The sequence below is a fragment of the Scyliorhinus torazame genome, chromosome 1 (genome assembly GCF_047496885.1).
Source record: "Scyliorhinus torazame isolate Kashiwa2021f chromosome 1, sScyTor2.1, whole genome shotgun sequence".
Taxonomy (NCBI): domain Eukaryota; kingdom Metazoa; phylum Chordata; class Chondrichthyes; order Carcharhiniformes; family Scyliorhinidae; genus Scyliorhinus; species Scyliorhinus torazame.
The window spans coordinates 30,391,455-30,410,720 of NC_092707.1; the positions used below are offsets into that span (position 1 = coordinate 30,391,455).

The window sequence follows — 19,266 nt, forward strand, 5'->3', positions numbered from 1 at the left end:
GAAACAATCTGATCTTTCCCTTCCCTATGTTCCAGCACGGTAGCACTGTGGCTTCACAGCGCCAGGGTCCCAGGTTCGATTCCCCGCTGGGTCACTGTCTGTGTGGAGTCTGCACGTTCTCCCTGTGTCTGCGTGGGTTTCCTCTGGATGCTCCGGTTTCCTCCCGCAGTCCAAAGACGTGCAGGTTAGGTGGATTGGCCATAATAAATTGCCCTTAGTGACCCCAAAAAAAGGTTTGGAGGGGTATTGGGTTACGGGGATAGGGGGGAAGTGGGGGCTTAAGTGGGTCGGTGCAGACTCGATGGGCCGAATGGCCTCCTTCTGCACTGTATGTTCTATGTTCCCCGCCACTAGGTGTACCTTCAGCCAAGAAAATGGACAAACCCCCTAAACCTCTGCTTCTACCTGTGCTGAGTGCAAAGAGATGAAATAGAATGAACGTTCACTTCTGCTTGGGTATTGTCTCAGACAGATAATTGGTTTATTAAAAAATTATCATGTCCACATCTGCTAAATTATGGCTATGCAAGCAATCATAATGGAGTGGCACGGTGGCACAGTGGTTAGCTGTTGCCTCACAGCGCCAGGGACCCGGGTTCAATTCCGGCCTTGGACAAGTGTCTGTGGAGTTTGCACTTCCTCCCCGTGTCTGCGTGGGTTTTCTTGGGGTGCCCCGGTTTTCTCCCACAGTCGAAAGATGTGCAGGTTAGGTGGATTGGGTGGGGTAGTGGGCCAAGAAAGGGTGCTCTTTCAGAGGGTTGGTGCAGATTATCTGGGCCGAATGGCCTCCTTCTGCATTGTAGAGATTCTATGATTCTAAAAGATCATTAAAATAAATTACGAACATTCCAGCAAACAAATAATTACAACGGCCAGAATTGTCCGGCCGTTCACGCCGCACGGTCTTCCGGTCCCGCCAGAAGCTGCACCCCCGCCGCGCGTTTCCCGGTGGCGAGGGATGCATTCCATGGAAAACCCTGCTGACAACGGAGGGACTAGAAGATCCCATCGCCAGCCAGTGGCGGGTTACGTGGAAAATCCCGGCCAGAGTGTTGCAAAATACAGGTCTCCTTAATTTACAGAATAAAAATGGAAAGGTCTCGTGCATGCTGCATTTTATCTATAGATCACATGTTGGCAGGTTGAATTAAATCCTCTTGTCATTTACATAATATTTGAGAGGTTTATAAAGTGGCCTAATTGAAACTGGGAGGTTTCCAAATGTCATATTGCCCAATGCTGTGATGCATTGGAACGAGAGCTTGTATGTATTGTTATGGGTGAGGCGTTTTCAGAACCCCAAATGTATCATGGAGTTCAACCAACCTCACCCTTTAATGTATTTGTTGCTTTTCCTAGCACTCGGCTTTTTCCCTAGGTGTGGGATTATATTATGGACACGTGGGTTTTTAAACACAAAACACGTGCGTTTTTAAACTCAACTTAACATCTTAAATAAACATTGGATCACTTAACACCCCTTACTTCAAAGATAACTCAGAAAATATTGCAACAGTAAATAATTCCTTAAAATGTTCCTTCAAACTTCCAAGAGACTTAACACCTTTAAACAGTATCACATCAGGTTAAAGGCTTCACTATTATAAGTTTAAATCACCCAAATGATCCAGAGATGGTCTTTTATGTCAGAGATCCAGCTCCCTGCAAACACAGACACTCCCAAGCTCTTTTTAAACTTGCAGCTCTCGGGAAACACACAGACACGCACAAGCTGTTTTTAAACTGAAACTAAAAACTTGCCAAAATGGCTGACCTAGAGCCCAGCTCCACCCACTCTCTGACATCACTGTTTTCTTAAAGGTACATTGCTTAAACATCCATGTTTTAAAGGTACCCTCACATGACAGTACACAACATCTTTAACGTCGTAAAACATCCCAAGGTGCTGAACATAAGACATCAATGAAGCTGGGGAAAGGATCGACACGGTAATAATTTGATTGGATCCAGTAAGAATCTATGAAGCTGGGCTCAACTGGTATCGCTTTCTCCACTGAGTCTCCCAGTCACGTAATGTACTGGTGGTTAGGATCATCCCTATTGCCTTTTGGTTTTAGTTTCAAGCCCACTTCTGAACTCCCAAGAACATCTGAATACCTTCTGATGTGAAAGAATCCATACAAGTACCCCTAAAACAGTTACCAAGACCAAGTAGATTTAAATAACACAAAACCTTATTTAAGAAACAGTCATTGTCAATCATGCTTATGACTAAAGTAATCCTACAACTTGCATTATGTGGATTGCTTCCACTCTAAAGCATCTAACCTTGAAGATGACTGACAAAGCCTTTTGATGATTGTATTAATTTAGGTTGGTGACACAATTTGACTGTAGTTACCTCTTAAACATTTTGCATGGATGGGGAGGGGGGACATGGAGCTGGATTCACCGCCGCATGTCGCCAGTAGCGGAGATCCTGATGCGGGGGGGGGGGGGGGGGGCTGAATGGCACTGATCCGTTTCCGTTGCTTCGGTCCCCCGCTGCATCGGGATCGAGTTTCACACCCCATGCCAGCGGGAGGATTAAGACCCATTTGCATCATATTCTCCGGGCCCTTGTGACTCTGCAGTCCTCTGGGCCGGAAATCTTGTGGGCACAAATTGGAGCAGGTCCTGACAAGTGTGTACCTGACGTGTTGGACCCCGCGGTGGGCCAAGGGTGTAACTCTTTAAGGGAGTTGCATCCCAAGTCCATTGGAGGGCCACCCCTCCCACGCAATGCAAGACCTGCCCACCCCCAGCAGAGACCCCCTAATTCAAGAACCCCCCCCAACCCCCACATAATGCAACCCCGGTCCATGACTCCCTAAATAAAGAACTCCCACACAGACCCCTGTCTGGAAGGCCTCCCCGAGAAGAGAGATCCCTGTCTGAAAATACCCCTCAGAAGAAAAACCTCTGTCCAGAAGCTAGAGAGCAGTCCAGACAGAGGCAGGGGAAAATATCACTGCTTTAATACTCACCTGTGCAATACACTTGCTGGTTCAGGCACAGGTGGCAGCACCTGTCAATTCCTGGAAAGAGAAAACCAGTCAGTTGGGTTTAAACGCCCTCAGATCTTTGAACTGCAAGTAATTCATTCAATTCTCTTTGATACAGAATTTGCAAACAGCTGTGATTGACAGCTTCTATACACACCCAGCTGTCATCATTGTTCCATTCATCCCCCTTCATGGTTGACTTTAAAGTGGTCAGCCGAAACTAACCCCAATGTTTCTAAACATCACGATTTGATTGACAGCTCCTGGACCACATCAAACAGAGTTGTGATTTTTGTTAGTTTCACTAATATGGCTGAGGATTGGGAATCACTTCCTGATTTGTTACCCCGTTAAGGGTCTTCCTTCAATTCATTGAGATCCTGCTGCATGATCTGTCATCTATCCTGACGAGTTCGGGAGGTCGGACAAGGAGTGTCCATGATCCCGGTCCCTGGCTAGAAGTGGGAAGTGAGTTCCCGATTGAGTTTGAAAATTGGCTGCCCTGTAATCTTGATCTGGAGGCTGGGCATATCAGGTTCGGTAGAACACATATCTGTATCCGGACTTCGAGGCCCAGGGTCAGTTGGGCCCCTGACCACTGGCCCTATATTGATTGTACTCTATGCTTATGCTCATTCTAAGAGGTTAAAGGTGGCCAATCGTGTGCGCCCCACCCACACACACACACACACACACGACCGGGGCCTAGCCTGTGGATCGCTTGGCATCAGTGCAGCGGCATGGTGGAAGTGAAGGTGCTTAATTCATTGTTACCCTTGAGAGATCCTGAGGAGTGTTTGATAATCCTGTCATGGCTTTGGCCTTTTTGCACAACATTGTTATCCTTCAATTCTTCAATTATCTTGGACATTACTCCCTTGTGATTATGTTGTTGATTATTTATTGTTATCTTTTCTCCTGCAAGAGTGTGCGATGCGTGAGCACGAGGGCGAGTCGCCTCTTAGCCTGTTGTGGCAAAAGCATGTTGAGTTGATTATGTGGAATGTGGTTTGTGCACACTTTTACTCTTTTAAAAAAAAATTATGTGCTGTAATTCTTGCAGTTCTGGGAAGTGAGTGCTCTTTGGACACCCCTTCTCTCATTTATAATGAAGATGGGTGGAGCCTCAACAGGGGGTGGATGGTTGGTGTGCGGTTGGGTGGTAGGGTTAGTTAAATCCTCACTGAGATTGAGCATAGTCCCGCAGTTAGTGCTAATCGTATGAAGTCTTTATTTTGTGTTTTGTTATTTTGAATTTAAGAATCCGTGCTTGTCTCCTTTTGACGGCCCAGGTAGATTATCATAGAATTTACAGTGCAATGTCCTGGGGAGGACTGGGTTTCTTCTGACTTTTCCTTGGTGTTGAAATTTTTTCTTTAGAGCTTTTAGAATAGGAGAAATTGAGTGGTGGTGCTTGCCAAGGTGGGTTTGGTCAATCCTTGATTGATTTATGGGCATCACAGTGGTTAGCATTGCTGCCTAACGGTGCTGAGGTCCCAAATTGGATCCTGGCTCTGGGTCACTGTCCGTGTGGAGTTTGAACATTCTCCCTGTGTTTGCATGGGTTTCGCCCTCAACCCGAAGATAGGCAGGGTAGGTGGACTGGCCACGCTAAATTGCCCCTTAATTGTAAAAAATGAATTGGGTACTCTACATTTATATTTTTTTTAAATCCTTGATTGATTCATTGAAGAGGGAGACTGTTTGCCATTCCTCTACATTGTTGGAGCCCTTCCCTTGCGCGGGGGTGGGTTGGATGGGGGAGTTAGGTCCCCGTCCTCCAAGTTGTTTACCTCCTCTTAAGAGGTTTACAAGAATGTTGCAGGGCTAGAAAAGTGTGGCTACGAGGGGAGATTGGATAAGCTGGGGTTATTTTCCTTGGAACAAAGAAGGTTGAGGGGTGACTTAATTGAGTTGTACAAAATGATGAGGAGAAACGATGGGGTGGACAGGATAAAGTTGTTTCCCTTGGTGGAGAATTCTAGAACCAGGGGACATAGATTCAAGATAAGTGGCAGAAGGTGCAAAGGGGACATGAGGAAGAACCTTTTTACGCAGAGGGTAGTGAGAGTCTGGAATTCGCTGCCCGAATTGGTGGTGGAGGCAGAGACCCTAAACTCTTTTAAGAAGTACCTGGATCTGCACCTTTTTTTTAAAATTAAATATTTTACTGAAAATTTTTGGTCAACCAACACAGTACATTGTGCATCCTTTACACAATATTATAACAACACAAATAACAATGACCTATTTTATAAACAAAAAATGAATAAATAATAAATAACAAAAATGAAAACTAGCCCTAATTGGCAACTGCCATGTCACAAGTAACACTCTCCAAAAATATAATTTAACAGTCCAATATATAATTATCTGTAGCAACGACCTATACATACTATACAGTATATATTAACAACCCTGAGAGTCCTTCTGGTTCCTCCTCCTCCTCTTCCCCCCCCCCCCCCCCCCCCCCCCCCCCCGATCCTGGGCTGCTGCTGCTGCCTTCTTTTTCCCATTCCGTCTATCTTTCTGCGAGGTATTCGACGAACGGTTGCCACCGCCTGGTGAACCCTTGAGCCGACCCCCTTAGGACGAACTTAATCCGCTCTAGCTTTATAAACCCCGCCATGTCATTTATCCAGGTCTCCACCCCCGGGGGCTTGGCTTCTTTCCACATTAGCAATATCCTGCGCCGGGCTACTAGGGACGCAAAGGCCAAAACATCGGCCTCTCTCGCCTCCTGCACTCCCGGCTCTTGTGCAACCCCAAATATAGCCAACCCCCAGCTTGGTTCGACCCGGACTCCTACTACTTTTGAAAGCACCTTTGTCACCCCCATCCAAAACCTCTGTAGTGCCGGGCATGACCAAAACATATGGGTATGATTCGCTGGGCTTCTCGAGCACCTCGCACACCTATCCTCCACCCCAAAAAATTTACTGAGCCATGCTCCAGTCATATGTGCCCTGTGTAATACCTTAAACTGAATCAGGCTTAGCCTGGCACACGAGGACGACGAGTTTACCCTGCTTAGGGCATCTGCCCACAGCCCCTCCTCGATCTCCTCCCCAAGCTCTTCTTCCCATTTCCCTTTTAGTTCATCTACCATAGTCTCCCCTTCGTCCCTCATTTCCCTATACATATCTGACACCTTACCATCCCCCACCCATGTCTTTGAGATCACTCTGTCCTGCACCTCTTGTGTCGGGAGCTGCGGGAATTCCCTCACCTGTTGCCTCGCAAAAGCCCTCAGTTGCATATACCTGAATACATTCCCTTGGGGCAATATTTCTCGGTCAGCGCTCCCAGACTCGCGAACTTCCCATCCACAAACAGATCTTTCAGTTGCGTTATTCCTGCTCTTTGCCACATTCCATATCCCCCATCCATTCCCCCCGGGGCAAACCTATGGTTGTTTCTTATCGGGGACCCCCCCCAAGGCTCCAGTCTTTCCCCTATGCCGTCTCCACTGTCCCCAAATCTTCAGTGTAGCCACCACCACCGGGCTTGTGGTGTAGTTCCTCGGTGAGAACGGCAATGGGGCTGTCACCATAGCCTGTAGGCTAGTCCCCCTACAGGACGCCCTCTCTAATCTCTTCCACGCCGCTCCCTCCTCCTCTCCCATCCACTTACTCACCATTGAAATATTAGCGGCCCAATAATACTCACTTAGGCTCGGTAGTGCCAGCCCCCCCCTATCCCTGCTACGCTGTAAGAATCCCTTCCTCACTCTCGGGGTCTTCCCGGCCCACACAAAACCCATGATGCTCTTTTCAATCCTTTTAAAAAAAGCCTTCGTGAACACCACCGGGAGGCACTGAAACACAAAGAGGAATCTCGGGAGGACCACCATCTTAACCGCCTGCACCCTCCCTGCCATTGACAGGGATACCATATCCCATCTCTTGAAATCCTCCTCCATCTGTTCCACCAACCGTGTTAAATTTAACCTGTGTAATGTGCCCCAATTCTTAGCTATCTGGATCCCCAGGTAACGAAAGTCCCTTGTTACCTTCCTCAGCGGTAGGTCCTCTATTTCTCTACTCTGCTCCCCTGGATGCACCACAAACAACTCACTTTTCCCCATGTTCAATTTATACCCTGAAAAATCCCCAAACTCCCCAAGTATCCGCATTATTTCTGGCATCCCCTCCGCCGGGTCCGCCACGTATAGTAGCAAATCGTCCGCATACAAAGATACCCGGTGCTCTTCTCCTCCCCTAAGTACTCCCCTCCACTTCTTGGAACCCCTCAACGCTATCGCCAGGGGCTCAATCGCCAGTGCAAACAATAATGGGGACAGAGGGCATCCCTGCCTTGTCCCTCTATGGAGCCGAAAATATGCAGATCCCCGTCCATTCGTGACCACGCTCGCCACTGGGGCCCTATACAACAGCTGCACCCATCTAACATACCCCTCTCCAAAACCAAATCTCCTCAACACCTCCCACAAATAATCCCACTCCACTCTATCAAAGGCTTTCTCGGCATCCATCGCCACTACTATCTCTGTTTCTCCCTCTGGTGGGGCCATCATCATTACCCCTAACAACCTCCGTATATTCGTGTTCAGCTGTCTCCCCTTCACAAACCCAGTTTGGTCCTCGTGGACCACCCCCGGGACACATTCCTCTATTCTCATTGCCATTACCTTGGCCAGGACCTTGGCATCTACATTTAGGAGGGAAATAGGTCTATAGGACCCGCATTGTAGCGGGTCCTTTTCCTTCTTTAAGAGAAGCGATATTGTTGCTTCAGACATAGTCGGGGGCAGTTGTCCCCTTTCCTTTGCCTCATTAAAGGTCCTCGTCAGTACCGGGGCGAGCAAGTCCACATATTTTCTATAGAATTCGACTGGGAATCCATCCGGTCCCGGGGCCTTTCCCGCCTGCATGCTCCTAATTCCTTTCACCACTTCTTCTACCTCGATCTGTGCTCCCAGTCCCACCCTTTCCTGCTCTTCCACCTTGGGAAATTCCAGCCGATCCAAGAAGCCCATCATTCTCTCCCTCCCATCCGGGGGTTGAGCTTCATATAATTTTTTATAAAATGTCTTGAACACTCCATTCACTCTCTCCGCTCCCCGCTCCATCTCTCCTTCCTCATCCCTCACTCCCCCTATTTCCCTCGCTGCTCCCCTTTTCCTCAATTGGTGTGCCAGCAACCTGCTTGCCTTCTCCCCATATTCGTACTGTACACCCTGTGCCTTCCTCCATTGTGCCTCTGCAGTGCCTGTAGTCAGCAAGTCAAATTCTACATGTAGCCTTTGCCTTTCCCTGTACAGTCCCTCCTCCGGTGCTTCCGCATATTGTCTGTCCACCCTCAAAAGTTCTTGCAGCAACCGCTCCCGTTCCTTACTCTCCTGCTTGCCCTTATTGATATCAGCTCCCCTCTAACCACCGCCTTCAACGCCTCCCAGACCACTCCCACCTGGACCTCCCCATTATCATTGAGTTCCAAGTACTTTTCAATGCACCCCCTCACCCTTAGACACACCCCCTCATCTGCCATTAGTCCCATGTCCATTCTCCAGGGTGGGCGCCCTCCTGTTTCCTCCCCTATCTCCAAGTCCACCCAGTGTGGAGCGTGATCCGAAATGGCTATAGCCGTATACTCCGTTCCCCTCACCTTCGGGATCAATGCCCTACCCAGCACAAAAAAGTCTATTCGCGAGTAGACTTTATGGACATAGGAGAAAAACGAGAACTCCTTACTCCTAGGTCTGCTAAATCTCCACGGGTCTACACCTCCCATCTGCTCCATAAAATCTTTAAGCACCTTGGCTGCTGCCGGCCTCCTTCCAGTCCTGGACTTCGACCTATCCAGCCCTGGTTCCAACACCGTATTAAAATCTCCCCCCATTATCAGCTTTCCCATCTCTAGGTCCGGAATGCGTCCTAGCATCCGCCTCATAAAATTGGCATCATCCCAGTTCGGGGCATATACATTTGCCAAAACCACCGTCTCCCCCTGTAGTTTGCCACTCACCATCACGTATCTGCCCCCGTTATCCGCCACTATAGTCTTTGCCTCGAACATTACCCGCTTCCCCACTAATATAGCCACCCCCCTGTTTTTCGCATCTAGCCCCGAATGGAACACCTGCCCCACCCATCCTTTGCGTAGCCTAACCTGGTCTATCAGTTTCAGGTGCGTTTCCTGTAACATAACCACATCTGCCTTAAGTTTCTTAAGGTGTGCGAGTACCCGTGCCCTCTTTATCGGCCCGTTCAGCCCTCTCACGTTCCACGTGATCAGCCGAGTTGGGGGGCTTCCTACCCCCCCCCCTTGTCGATTAGCCATCACCTTTTTCCAGCTCCTCATCCAGTTCCCACGCAGCTGTATCTCCCCCAGGCGGTGCCCCCCCGCCCATCCTCTCCCATACCAGCTCCCCCCTCTCCCCAGCAGCAGCAACCCAGTAATTCCCCCCTCCCACCCCCCCCCCCCCCCCGCTAGATCCCCCGCTAGCGTAATTACTCCCCCCATGTTGCTCCCAGAAGTCAGCAAACTCTGGCTGACCTCGGCTTCCCCCCGTGACCTCGGCTCGCACCGTGCGACGCCCCCTCCTTCCTGCTTCTCTATTCCCGCCATGATTATCATAGCGCGGGAACCAAGCCCGCGCTTCTCCCTTGGCCCCGCCCCCAATGGCCAACGCCCCATCTCCTCCACCTCCCCTCCTCCCCCCATCACCACCTGTGGGAGAGAGAAAAGTTACCACATCGCAGGATTAGTGCATAAAACCCCTCTTTGCCCCCCACATTCGCCCCACCACTTTGTTCAAACGTTCTTTTTAATAACCCGCTCATTCCAGTTTTTCTTCCACAATAAAAGTCCACGCTTCATCCGCCGTCTCAAAGTAGTGGTGCCTCCCTCGATATGTGACCCACAGTCTTGCCGGTTGCAGCATTCCAAATTTTATCTTCTTTTTATGAAGCACCGCCTTGGCCCGATTAAAGCTCGCCCTCCTTCTCGCCACCTCCGCACTCCAGTCTTGATAAACGCGGATCACCGCGTTCTCCCATTTACTGCTCCGAGTTTTCTTCGCCCATCTAAGGACCATTTCTCTATCCTTAAAACAGAGGAATCTCACCACTATGGCTCTGGGAATTTCTCCTGCTCTCGGTCCTCGCGCCATCACTCGATATGCTCCCTCCACCTCCAACGGACCCGCCGGGGCCTCCGCTCCCATTAACGAGTGCAGCATCGTGCTCACATATGCCCCGACGTCCGCTCCCTCCACACCTTCAGGAAGACCAAGAATCCTCAGGTTGTTCCTCCTTGCGTTGTTTTCCAGTGCCTCCAACCTTTCCACACATCGTTTCTGATGTGCCTCCTGCGTCTCCGTCTTCACCACCAGGCCCTGTATATCGTCCTCATTCTCGGCTGCCTTTGCCTTCACGACCCGAAGCTCCCGCTCCTGGGTCTTTTGTTCCTCCTTTAGCCCTTCGATCGCCTGTAGTATCGGGGCCAACAGCTCTTTCTTCATTTCCTTTTTTATCTCTTCCACACAGCATTTCAAGAACTCTTGTTGTTCAGGGCCCCATGTTAAACTGCCACCTTCCGACGCCATCTTAGTTTTTGCTTGCCTTCCTTGCCGCTGTTCTAAAGGATCCACTGCAATCTGGCCACTCTCTCCTCCTTTTTCCATCCGTATCCAGGGGGGATTCCCTCCTGGTTTACCGCACAGTGTTTTTAGCCGTCAAAATTGCCGTTGGGGCTCCTATCAAGAGCCCAAAAGTCCGTTTCATAGGGAGCTGCCGAAACGTGCGACTCAGCTGGTCATCGCCGCACCCGGAAGTCCTGGATCTGCACCTTGAGCTACAGGGCTTATGGACCGGGAGCAGGAAGGCGTGATTAGAAAGGGCACCTGAGTGCCCTTGGGCTGGCATGGGCAAGATGGACCGAATGACCTCCTTCTGTACTGTAATGTTTCTATGATTCTATGGTTTTATATGGTGTCCTCCTGGATGTGGTTGGGTTTTTCATGTGGAAGCAGTGTTTGCCTCTCTGTTGAGGCAGCGCTGTCGTTTCCCTTAATATCCTTCTTGTGATGACGTGCAGTGTGGTGCGGTGGCTAATATTCCTAGGTCAGCTCAGACATTCTTTCTTTGGGTTTTTTTTGCTTCTTCCCTTCATCTGGGTGAGCAATGTGCTGTTATAAATCCTGAGCCGGTCCAGTGGTCTATGGGAGGTTCCCCTTAGTGTACCGAGGCGGGGGCAGGAGGGGGGATTTGACCCCCATCCTTGGGGAACCCAATTATTGGGTATTGATGATTCTTCTTCGTCGATAGGGTCTCCCTGGCTAGAGCTGGCATCATTTTGTTTAGTGTAAATGGAGGTGGTGCACTGCCCTGGGTGTCTTTGGTGAGGAAAAAGGATTGGGGTGTATGTTTGGGGGTGTTCTGGAGGTCCTGGGGGTGTTGAATCCTCCGTGTCATGGTGTGTTGGTTCTGTGACTGGTATCCTGTTGCCCTCTGGAGCTTGGGATGTCCCTTCTCGCAGGCACTTATTAAAGACACCCTCAGAGGTTGGGTTTTGCTTCTTCAGTGCACAGGGGCCTGGGGTTGAGCAGAGTCCTGAACTTTGGCTGACATCGTGTTGCCCCCTAATGGTCGGGGTGCTTCTTGTTTGAATGAACAGCTTGTTCTCTACTCCATGAATGGATGATAGCCATGCGCTGGGGAGGGATTACGGTCCCATGGTGTTGTCTTGATTTGTTTTTTATCCTATGATCTACACTTGGTAGTTCTAGTTCTCCTTTTTGTTTTCTTGGGAGGTGTTGATTGCATTGATCATAATTTGATCATATTTTGCTGATCCTCTCTTTAAATGTGTGGAACGATGTTGGTTCCTTTCTGGGCTTCACACTGGGGTTATATTGCATTGCGCAGTATATATGTAACACCCTTTTAGAGCTGAGGTTCTCACGATTGGTTCCTGCATGGGTGCAGCTGGGTCTGGTGTCCGAGGAGAGAAAGTTGCGGTGTGTCACTGGTGCCCCTGGCGCTGATGGAATAGAGGGCAATGTATATTAGTGCACGCCCGAACATGGCATGGGAACTTTATCCTGAACACTCGTGGTAATTGCGAGCATTCGCTGCGTGGATAGATGTGCACCGTTTTACCACATTTTCATGGTCCTATCCTGTTTCTCCCTTGTTCTCCGGTTGGGATTATAGAGGCACCAAGTTATGTCTAATGATTGTATTGAACTAGTTATACTGCTGTTCTCCTGTTCCCCTTCTGTATTCATGTATACACAGCCTTTTTGTTGCTTGCTGTGCCATATCATTCTTGTGGTTTTGTTGTGTTATTTGTAGAAAATATAAAACCCTAATAAACAGACTTTTAAAAAAAACTTCTTGTGTATTGTGACTTATGTAAAAAATTAACCCCCAAAGTTAGAAATAATATTTTCACTACGAGCACACATTCATGATGACTAAGGCGCCATTTAACCAAATGGGAACTATGTCCCATAGCGAGCACATTTAGCCATGTGTTTCCCAGCGCTGACAGCACCGAGAAACACAACGCTATCTAATGTGACTCTGGTTCGATATGGGGTCTCAGCGGGAAATGTGCAGCCGAGGCCGCACTTAACCCCTTTTCCTGCACTGAGGAGCCCCACACGCCGATACTCCTCTGCAGGGAGAGATCTCTTGAGCCCCCAAGCCCCAACTCACTGTAAGGGAGTTCTCGGCGGCCTTACCCCCCCCCCCACCCGATCACCGCCGTGCAGAAAATGCCAGCTTTGCACCTTGGCAATGCCAGCCTGGCACCTTGGCAGTGCCCCTGTCAGCTCAGCCATCTGAGCACCTTAGCAGTGCCAGGCTGGCATTGCCAGGGCTCCCGAGTGACACCAGGATCCCACCCCGCCCAGAGGGCATGCACCTGGGGGCCTCCAATCCCCTGGGAGACTCCCATGAGTGCCGTTCCGTCTGGTCCCCATTTGTGGAGACCAGCATTGAACAGCGCTCGCCCGAGATGTCCAAGGCGAAGGGGATAGATCCCAATGCCTTAGTAACCTTAGAGAGCTGCATATTAAAGTGAGACCAGCTGTCTCGCTCTAATATGCAGATTTTCCAAAAGGTGATCCTGCTTCACATCGTGACATCTCACGAGATGGTGTTAGATCTTGCAATGTGTGGCGAGCTGGGTAGATCCCAGGAGCGGGTGTCCCGTCATTTACCGGGCACATTGCCTGCGGCTCGCTGCTTTTTGGGCGCAGTGTGGCCGGTAGATCATGCCCAACGTTTCTAAAAGTGCAAGAATAAATTTAATTATTTAATTTATTATAATTAAACAATTTAATTATTTTCCCTTTCTCTCGTGAACCCTCTATCTTTCCTTCTTCCCTTTGCTTCTACACATTTCCTCCTCTTCTCAATTTTTCCAGTTCCCCTGGTGTCAAAGATGTGCCCAAGCGATGTCCATCGTGTTTGGAAGAGTGGTGCCAATCTGCGAGTGGATACAACCTTACTGAACTTTGAGAATATGAAGTGGGAAAGGGGCCAACGCAGCTACATTTTTAATGGCAAGGGTAAATATCATCCAGGTTAAGTAGCTTTTTGTTAGATTCTTAAAATGTATTTTAAAATTATTTTCCCCCTCCGTTTGTATTAACCCTAAGGCAGTTAATTTGTAAACCAAGCAACTCATTAATCAGAATTCATAACCATGTATGGTGAGCAGGAAAGGCAATTATTCCTATTAAGGTCATCACACACTCCCTCTTGGTTTAGTGGATTGTCTTGGGGATATGGTTTGGCAGTGGTATTGTCACTGGACTAGTAAACTAGAGACCTAGAGTAATGTTCTGGGGATCAAGGTTCAAATCCCCCCACTGCAGATGGTGAAATTTGAATTCAATAAAATCTGGAATTAAAAGCCGAACGATGACCATGAAACCATTGTCGATTGTCTTAAAAACCCACCTGGTTCACTAATGTCCTTTTAGGGAAGGAAATCTGCCATCCTTACCTGGCCTGGCCTATATGTGACTCGAGACCCACAGGAATGTGGTTGACTCTCAAGGGCAAATAATGATGGACAATAAATGCTGGCACGGCCTGCGGCGTCACGTCCCATGAATGAATAAAAATAAACTCGGAACCATGCAGGCCAAATGGGTCTCCGGTTTCATCTTTTGTCAGTGCTGATCTTGGCTAGGATGACATTCGTGGTATAGTTGTCTTCTCTCCTCTCTGCTCACAGGTTAGGGATTGGAGGAGGGTGAGAAATCGGGCAGATCAGATTGCTGTACCTTATCGCCTGAGTGAATGTGCATAAATGCACCTTCAATAAGGGCAGTATCAAGTTTACCAGTGATGATTCCCATTGCTAAATAATCCACATGCACAAATTGTCTGAATTCGCACATGAAGAATGGCCATTTTTACGGGCGGTTGGCCCTCTCTGCGTACTCCCAATGTCAATTAGTGGTGTCAAGTGACGAGTGGAGAAAATCAATGTAAGAAAAGTTTTCAAAACCAAAATAAAATCAGAACTGGACCCATGAAACTTTGCTGACTTCGATGTTTTCCATCTAATTATATAAATGCTTTTTAAAAATTACAACGCAATGTCCTGTTAAGTTTTTCGTTGCCATTAAGGTTGCCATGATTTTCTTTCTTATGACAGCTGACTCGGCAGAGTTTATAGAGATAGACCACGATAACCAGGTCGTAGACCGAGAACACTTTGCGCTCTTGCAGGAACAACAAGGCCTCACATTATCCTCCATAAAACCAACAAAGGATCAGGTCGCAAATCGCCTTATATCCCCTATTGTTTCTACAGTCCTTGATTCAAAGAACATTTCATTTGAGAGGTAATATTAACCTTGCGCGATAACCTGTGATGTTAGTCATCACTGAGGGTCAGTGTACCCTGTGACGAGAGAATATTAAATGAAAGTCAGTAAGAGCTGGTTTGGTGAGATGTATTTCATTCCAAAGACCTATGAGTTACCAAGGATCATTTAGTGCAAGTCATTTTCTATTGGTCATAAGGTAGTCTTTCCACTCCCATTGAGATTACGTACAAAAGTGTGTTAATTGAATCTAGGATTTCAGCTGCGCCCTAACATTTGTTGAATCATCATGCTGGTCATATCCAAGGCTGAACAAATATGGGAAAGGGCGAGATAAATTGAGATGTAATTAGTGGCCGTAAAGCTGGGCTTTGGACTTGAGGATAAAGGAAAGACTGAATGAAGCAAGGAATGCCATCATTCTGAGGCTTTGGTCACAATTGAGTGAGAATATGTCAGATGTGGCCAACCACTTGTGTGAGCTGAAGTGCATCATTGGAAATGCTCTGTACCCTGCCCCTAAAACTCAGTTCTGATGTGAGACATACTGCATTACACCGAGCACGATTGACCACAACAAACCAAGCCTTACTTGCATTTTGAGATTGTTTAACCAATTTAATTTGGGTCTGCTGTAATACCCCTCAAAATTCAGTCTTTTTGTTTTGCACTAAAAATTTGAATCATCCAGCAATGTAAATAACATCGATAATTAAAATGTTTTCAGCATTTAGTTTGAATTGAGCAGTTTTAAAATTAAATTACAATGAACAGTAGCTACCAGTGAATCTTCCAAAGTGTTGCTAATAGATTTTGCCATTCACTTTTTCATGACCGGAGTGCAAGATAAACCTTTTCTTCCCCTCCTCCAAAGTTAGAAAAATTAACAGACCCCAAAAACACAATTGAGTTTGTTTTTCTGTCACGTGGTAAAAGCCTGCTGCAGATTTGTGCACCGCAAGAGCCCACAACTGAAAATCAGATGGGCCACCATATACGGTGAACATCTAAGTTCCAGGCTTACTTCACAGTGCAAATAAGGCCAACATTCATGGCTGTCCACTCTCAGCGCGTGTGGTGCCCCAGGACTGTGGGCCTGGAGCCTCAAGCTGCTGTCGTGCTTGGCTGTAAACAGCTGCCATGGGCACGCAGTGGTTAAAAAGATAAAGGCTAATTTTGAGGTCATACCATTCTTGGTAATAAATGGGACACCACTGACGTCAGTGGTGATCAGTCTCATTTCAATTTTGGCGACACTGCTTGCTGAATGGGATTCTGAAAAAATTTTTACTCTTTGAAAGATGTCAATTTGGTGAACCCGTTGGAAACCTGTTGCATTTGAGAACTCCAGATGTAATGAACAATCTATTCTGCTATTAGGAATGTGATCAATGGTTAAAGTAGCTTTTTCCTTTTGGACCATAAAGCTTCAATTGCCAAGTGTTATGAACGTCACCTAAATCTCAGCAGAGGGAATTCAGAGGTTAGTCAAGAATTACATTTTTTTTTGTTGAGAGACGTTTGTAGAATTGGGTGTGCTTATAAACTTATGGTTCTACTTCAAATGAAGGCAGCATGAAAAGTCTGCTCTTTTGTCTGATATTTTTGACACCTTGAGGTGTGATGAACACACAGACTAAGTTGTCCTATTTTCGATTAATGTGTAATAATAAATAGTGCCACCTTCTGCAACTTCACAATGTAGTTATGAAGACAGTTATTTAACAAGGCTGGGATTCTCCGTCTGTTCAAGCCGGTGGGATTCTCCGGTCTCGCTGCAGAGAATGGGAGTTTTAGCTGGGCGTCAAGTTCTCCCTTCTCGCTAGGAGTGGTAGCGGGGCACACTGGAATCAGACTCCAGGCTCCGAAGTTTCATTACCATTACCTCCCGGCTTTTTATATCTATTATTGGAGGAAATTAAACTCCTTGAATATCAATACTGAACTAAAAAAGATACTAAAGTTTCTCTTGTTGGTATCTTCCATGTTCCGATAATATTGCACAAACTGTTTGTAGCAAGATAATCTCTTTGCAAAATGGTTCTTTTAAGTGGATATTTTTATGGATAATGGATCTTTTTAAATGATGTATCAAACTGGGCCGTATGAACTTTTTCACGTTCAGTCATGAGGTTGTGATCAAGACCAGCAAAGGGTTCAGGTGGCACGGTGGCACGGTGGCGCAGTGGTTAGCGCTGCTGCCTACGATGCTGAGGACCTGGGTTTGATCCCGGCCCCGGGTCACTGTCTGTGTGGAGTTTGCACATTCTCCCATATCTCCGTGGGTTTCACCCCCACAATCCAAAGATGTGCAGGATAGGTGGATTGGCCACGCTAAATTGCCCCTTAATTGGAACAAGAAAAAAAAGACCAGCAAAGTGTCTCTATGGACAGGCTGTGTCCATAGAGATCAACAGATGTGTTTATTTAATGCTCTCTCCGCCTGTGTCTCCTTCAATCCCTTACCCTCTGCCTTGCGTTTACCCTTGCCCCCCCTCCCACCCCCGTGCTCGGCCTCCCTCACATGCTCTCTCTCCCTCACACCCAGCTTTGATTTTCTCATTCCCCTTCACGCACTTTTTCTCTCAAAGTCCACAAGAGTTATAAATCTATATGCTTAACAAGCGTTTAATTTGTGTAACACCGAAATGACAAGTCTAAGAATAGCTGTAGAAAATGGGGTACACAGAAGCTTATACTTTAAGAAATCATGTGCAGCCTTTGTGTTGAGGAGCTTAACGATTCTTCTAGTTGTTGGAATAATATTCTTGTTTGAGAAATTGTTTATTTTTGTTGGGGCAGGAAGGGAATTTGAATCGGTTGGACAACATCAAGCTTCATGGAACGTGGTTTGTACTCGGTTTGTTTTTGAGAACATGTTGTGGCTTTAAAACAAAATGGGGAGTTTCCAACCAGTCTTCCTTCTCATGACTAACAAAATCTGAACGAGCCGGTGGCTTGATAAGTGGAACGGTCACACTATTGGATGTTGCTTGCCACAAACAACACTTATACATTTTTTAAAATAGGAATGAGACCCTCGTAAGATAGTCTAAACTAATTGTGGTTATGTGTAGCTACAAATAGCAGTAAGTCTACTTTAAAGTTTGTAGCTATTAATTTTACTTTCCCAGCTTTCGGGTTTTATGAGGTTGGCTTAACTGAATTAGAGGATTAGGTGGGACTGTTTCCAATACAGTACGGGTTCAAGGAGGAGGGGTTGAATCTGTGGAGCTTGGGATCAGCGAGTATGCTGTTTTGGGGTCAGGATTTATAATGCTTCCCTTTCAGCTTTCCGAAAGAGGGTAAGAACCGAGGCAGATGGGATAAAGTCTCATGGGGTTTTTAAAAAAATTAAGAGACTTAAGCCAGATCCTGGTGTTGTTTATTATATGGATAGAAACGATGAATTTATGCTTTTAAGAAACTCACAAATCCCTTTAGTTCAAAAGGAAGTGACTGGTGATCAATTTGCTTCAATAATTTAAAGCCAGCTGTGTTTTGCTGATAGATGTTCTTCTCAAAAATGATTGTAAGAAGGTGATAAGTGCAAAGTACTTGACTCTCTGCTTGTCCTACAGGAATAAGTCTGGATTCTGGGGCTGGCGAACGGACAAGATTGATGTTGTTCAAGCACACGAGGCCAAGGTACAGTGAAACAAATGGAAGCATCCTGTTCCGCTCCTTGCTCTCCGAGAGGTGATTACTCCATGGTCGGGATTAAGTTCCTGTTCCATCAATGCCAGGAGAAAGAGACAAAGTGAAAATAGATCACCAAAATCCAAACAAACTTCCATATCCCCCAGCTATTATTTTGGAGGGGGAGCTGTCTGCAGGACGGAAAAGGAGAAACATTAGAACAGAGTTTATGGGGGTGTGAGTGGTATTGGATAAGAATATTGGCATTTCACCTACAGTGATGTGCTCCACAAACAAATACTGTAGACTAGTTCTGATGAAAGGTCACAATCTGAAACGTTAATTCTGTGTCTCTCTGATGAGAGAATTTGCAGCATTTTTTCTCTTTATTTCCAGTTTCAAGCATCAACGGTGTTTTGTTGTAGACTGTTAGTAGTCATGGTTTAGTCTTTTATATGCAGAATAACCATTTTGATGAAATATGAATAATTGCGAACCCCCATCACCCAGGATTTAAAAAGAGAAACGTAAGGGGTGAAATAAATGCTTACCTTTAATGAGCCTAGTTGTTTTTCCTCTCTAGGTTTTCACTGTGAACAATGTCAATGTGGTGACCAGGAGTAGAACAGAACACCTGACTGATGACGAGAAGGCCAAATATAAAGGTACAGAAAGAAGAGAAACCCACATAGAAATTTAGGAAAGGTCCATGCAGCCTGCTTCCTTTACCTTGGCTAAGTTGCAGGTGCACATTTTGTTCCCACCTCCCCAGCAGGGTCTTATTTAATCTCCTGAGGAAGGTTAGTG

The 19,266-nt window shown here is 46.9% G+C and overlaps 1 protein-coding gene across 1 annotated transcript in view; it reads left to right on the forward strand.

Moving 5' to 3' along the window:
* The window catches only part of ankrd13a (ankyrin repeat domain 13A), a 65,596-nt gene that overhangs the window by 10,349 nt on the left and 35,981 nt on the right, over positions 1-19,266 (forward strand). Inside the window, exons 5-8 of the mRNA XM_072481625.1 lie at positions 13,405-13,548; positions 14,649-14,838; positions 18,402-18,468; positions 19,043-19,124. Of these exons, the coding sequence (XP_072337726.1) occupies positions 13,405-13,548; positions 14,649-14,838; positions 18,402-18,468; positions 19,043-19,124 (483 nt within the window). The remainder of the gene's footprint in view (positions 1-13,404; positions 13,549-14,648; positions 14,839-18,401; positions 18,469-19,042; positions 19,125-19,266) is intronic.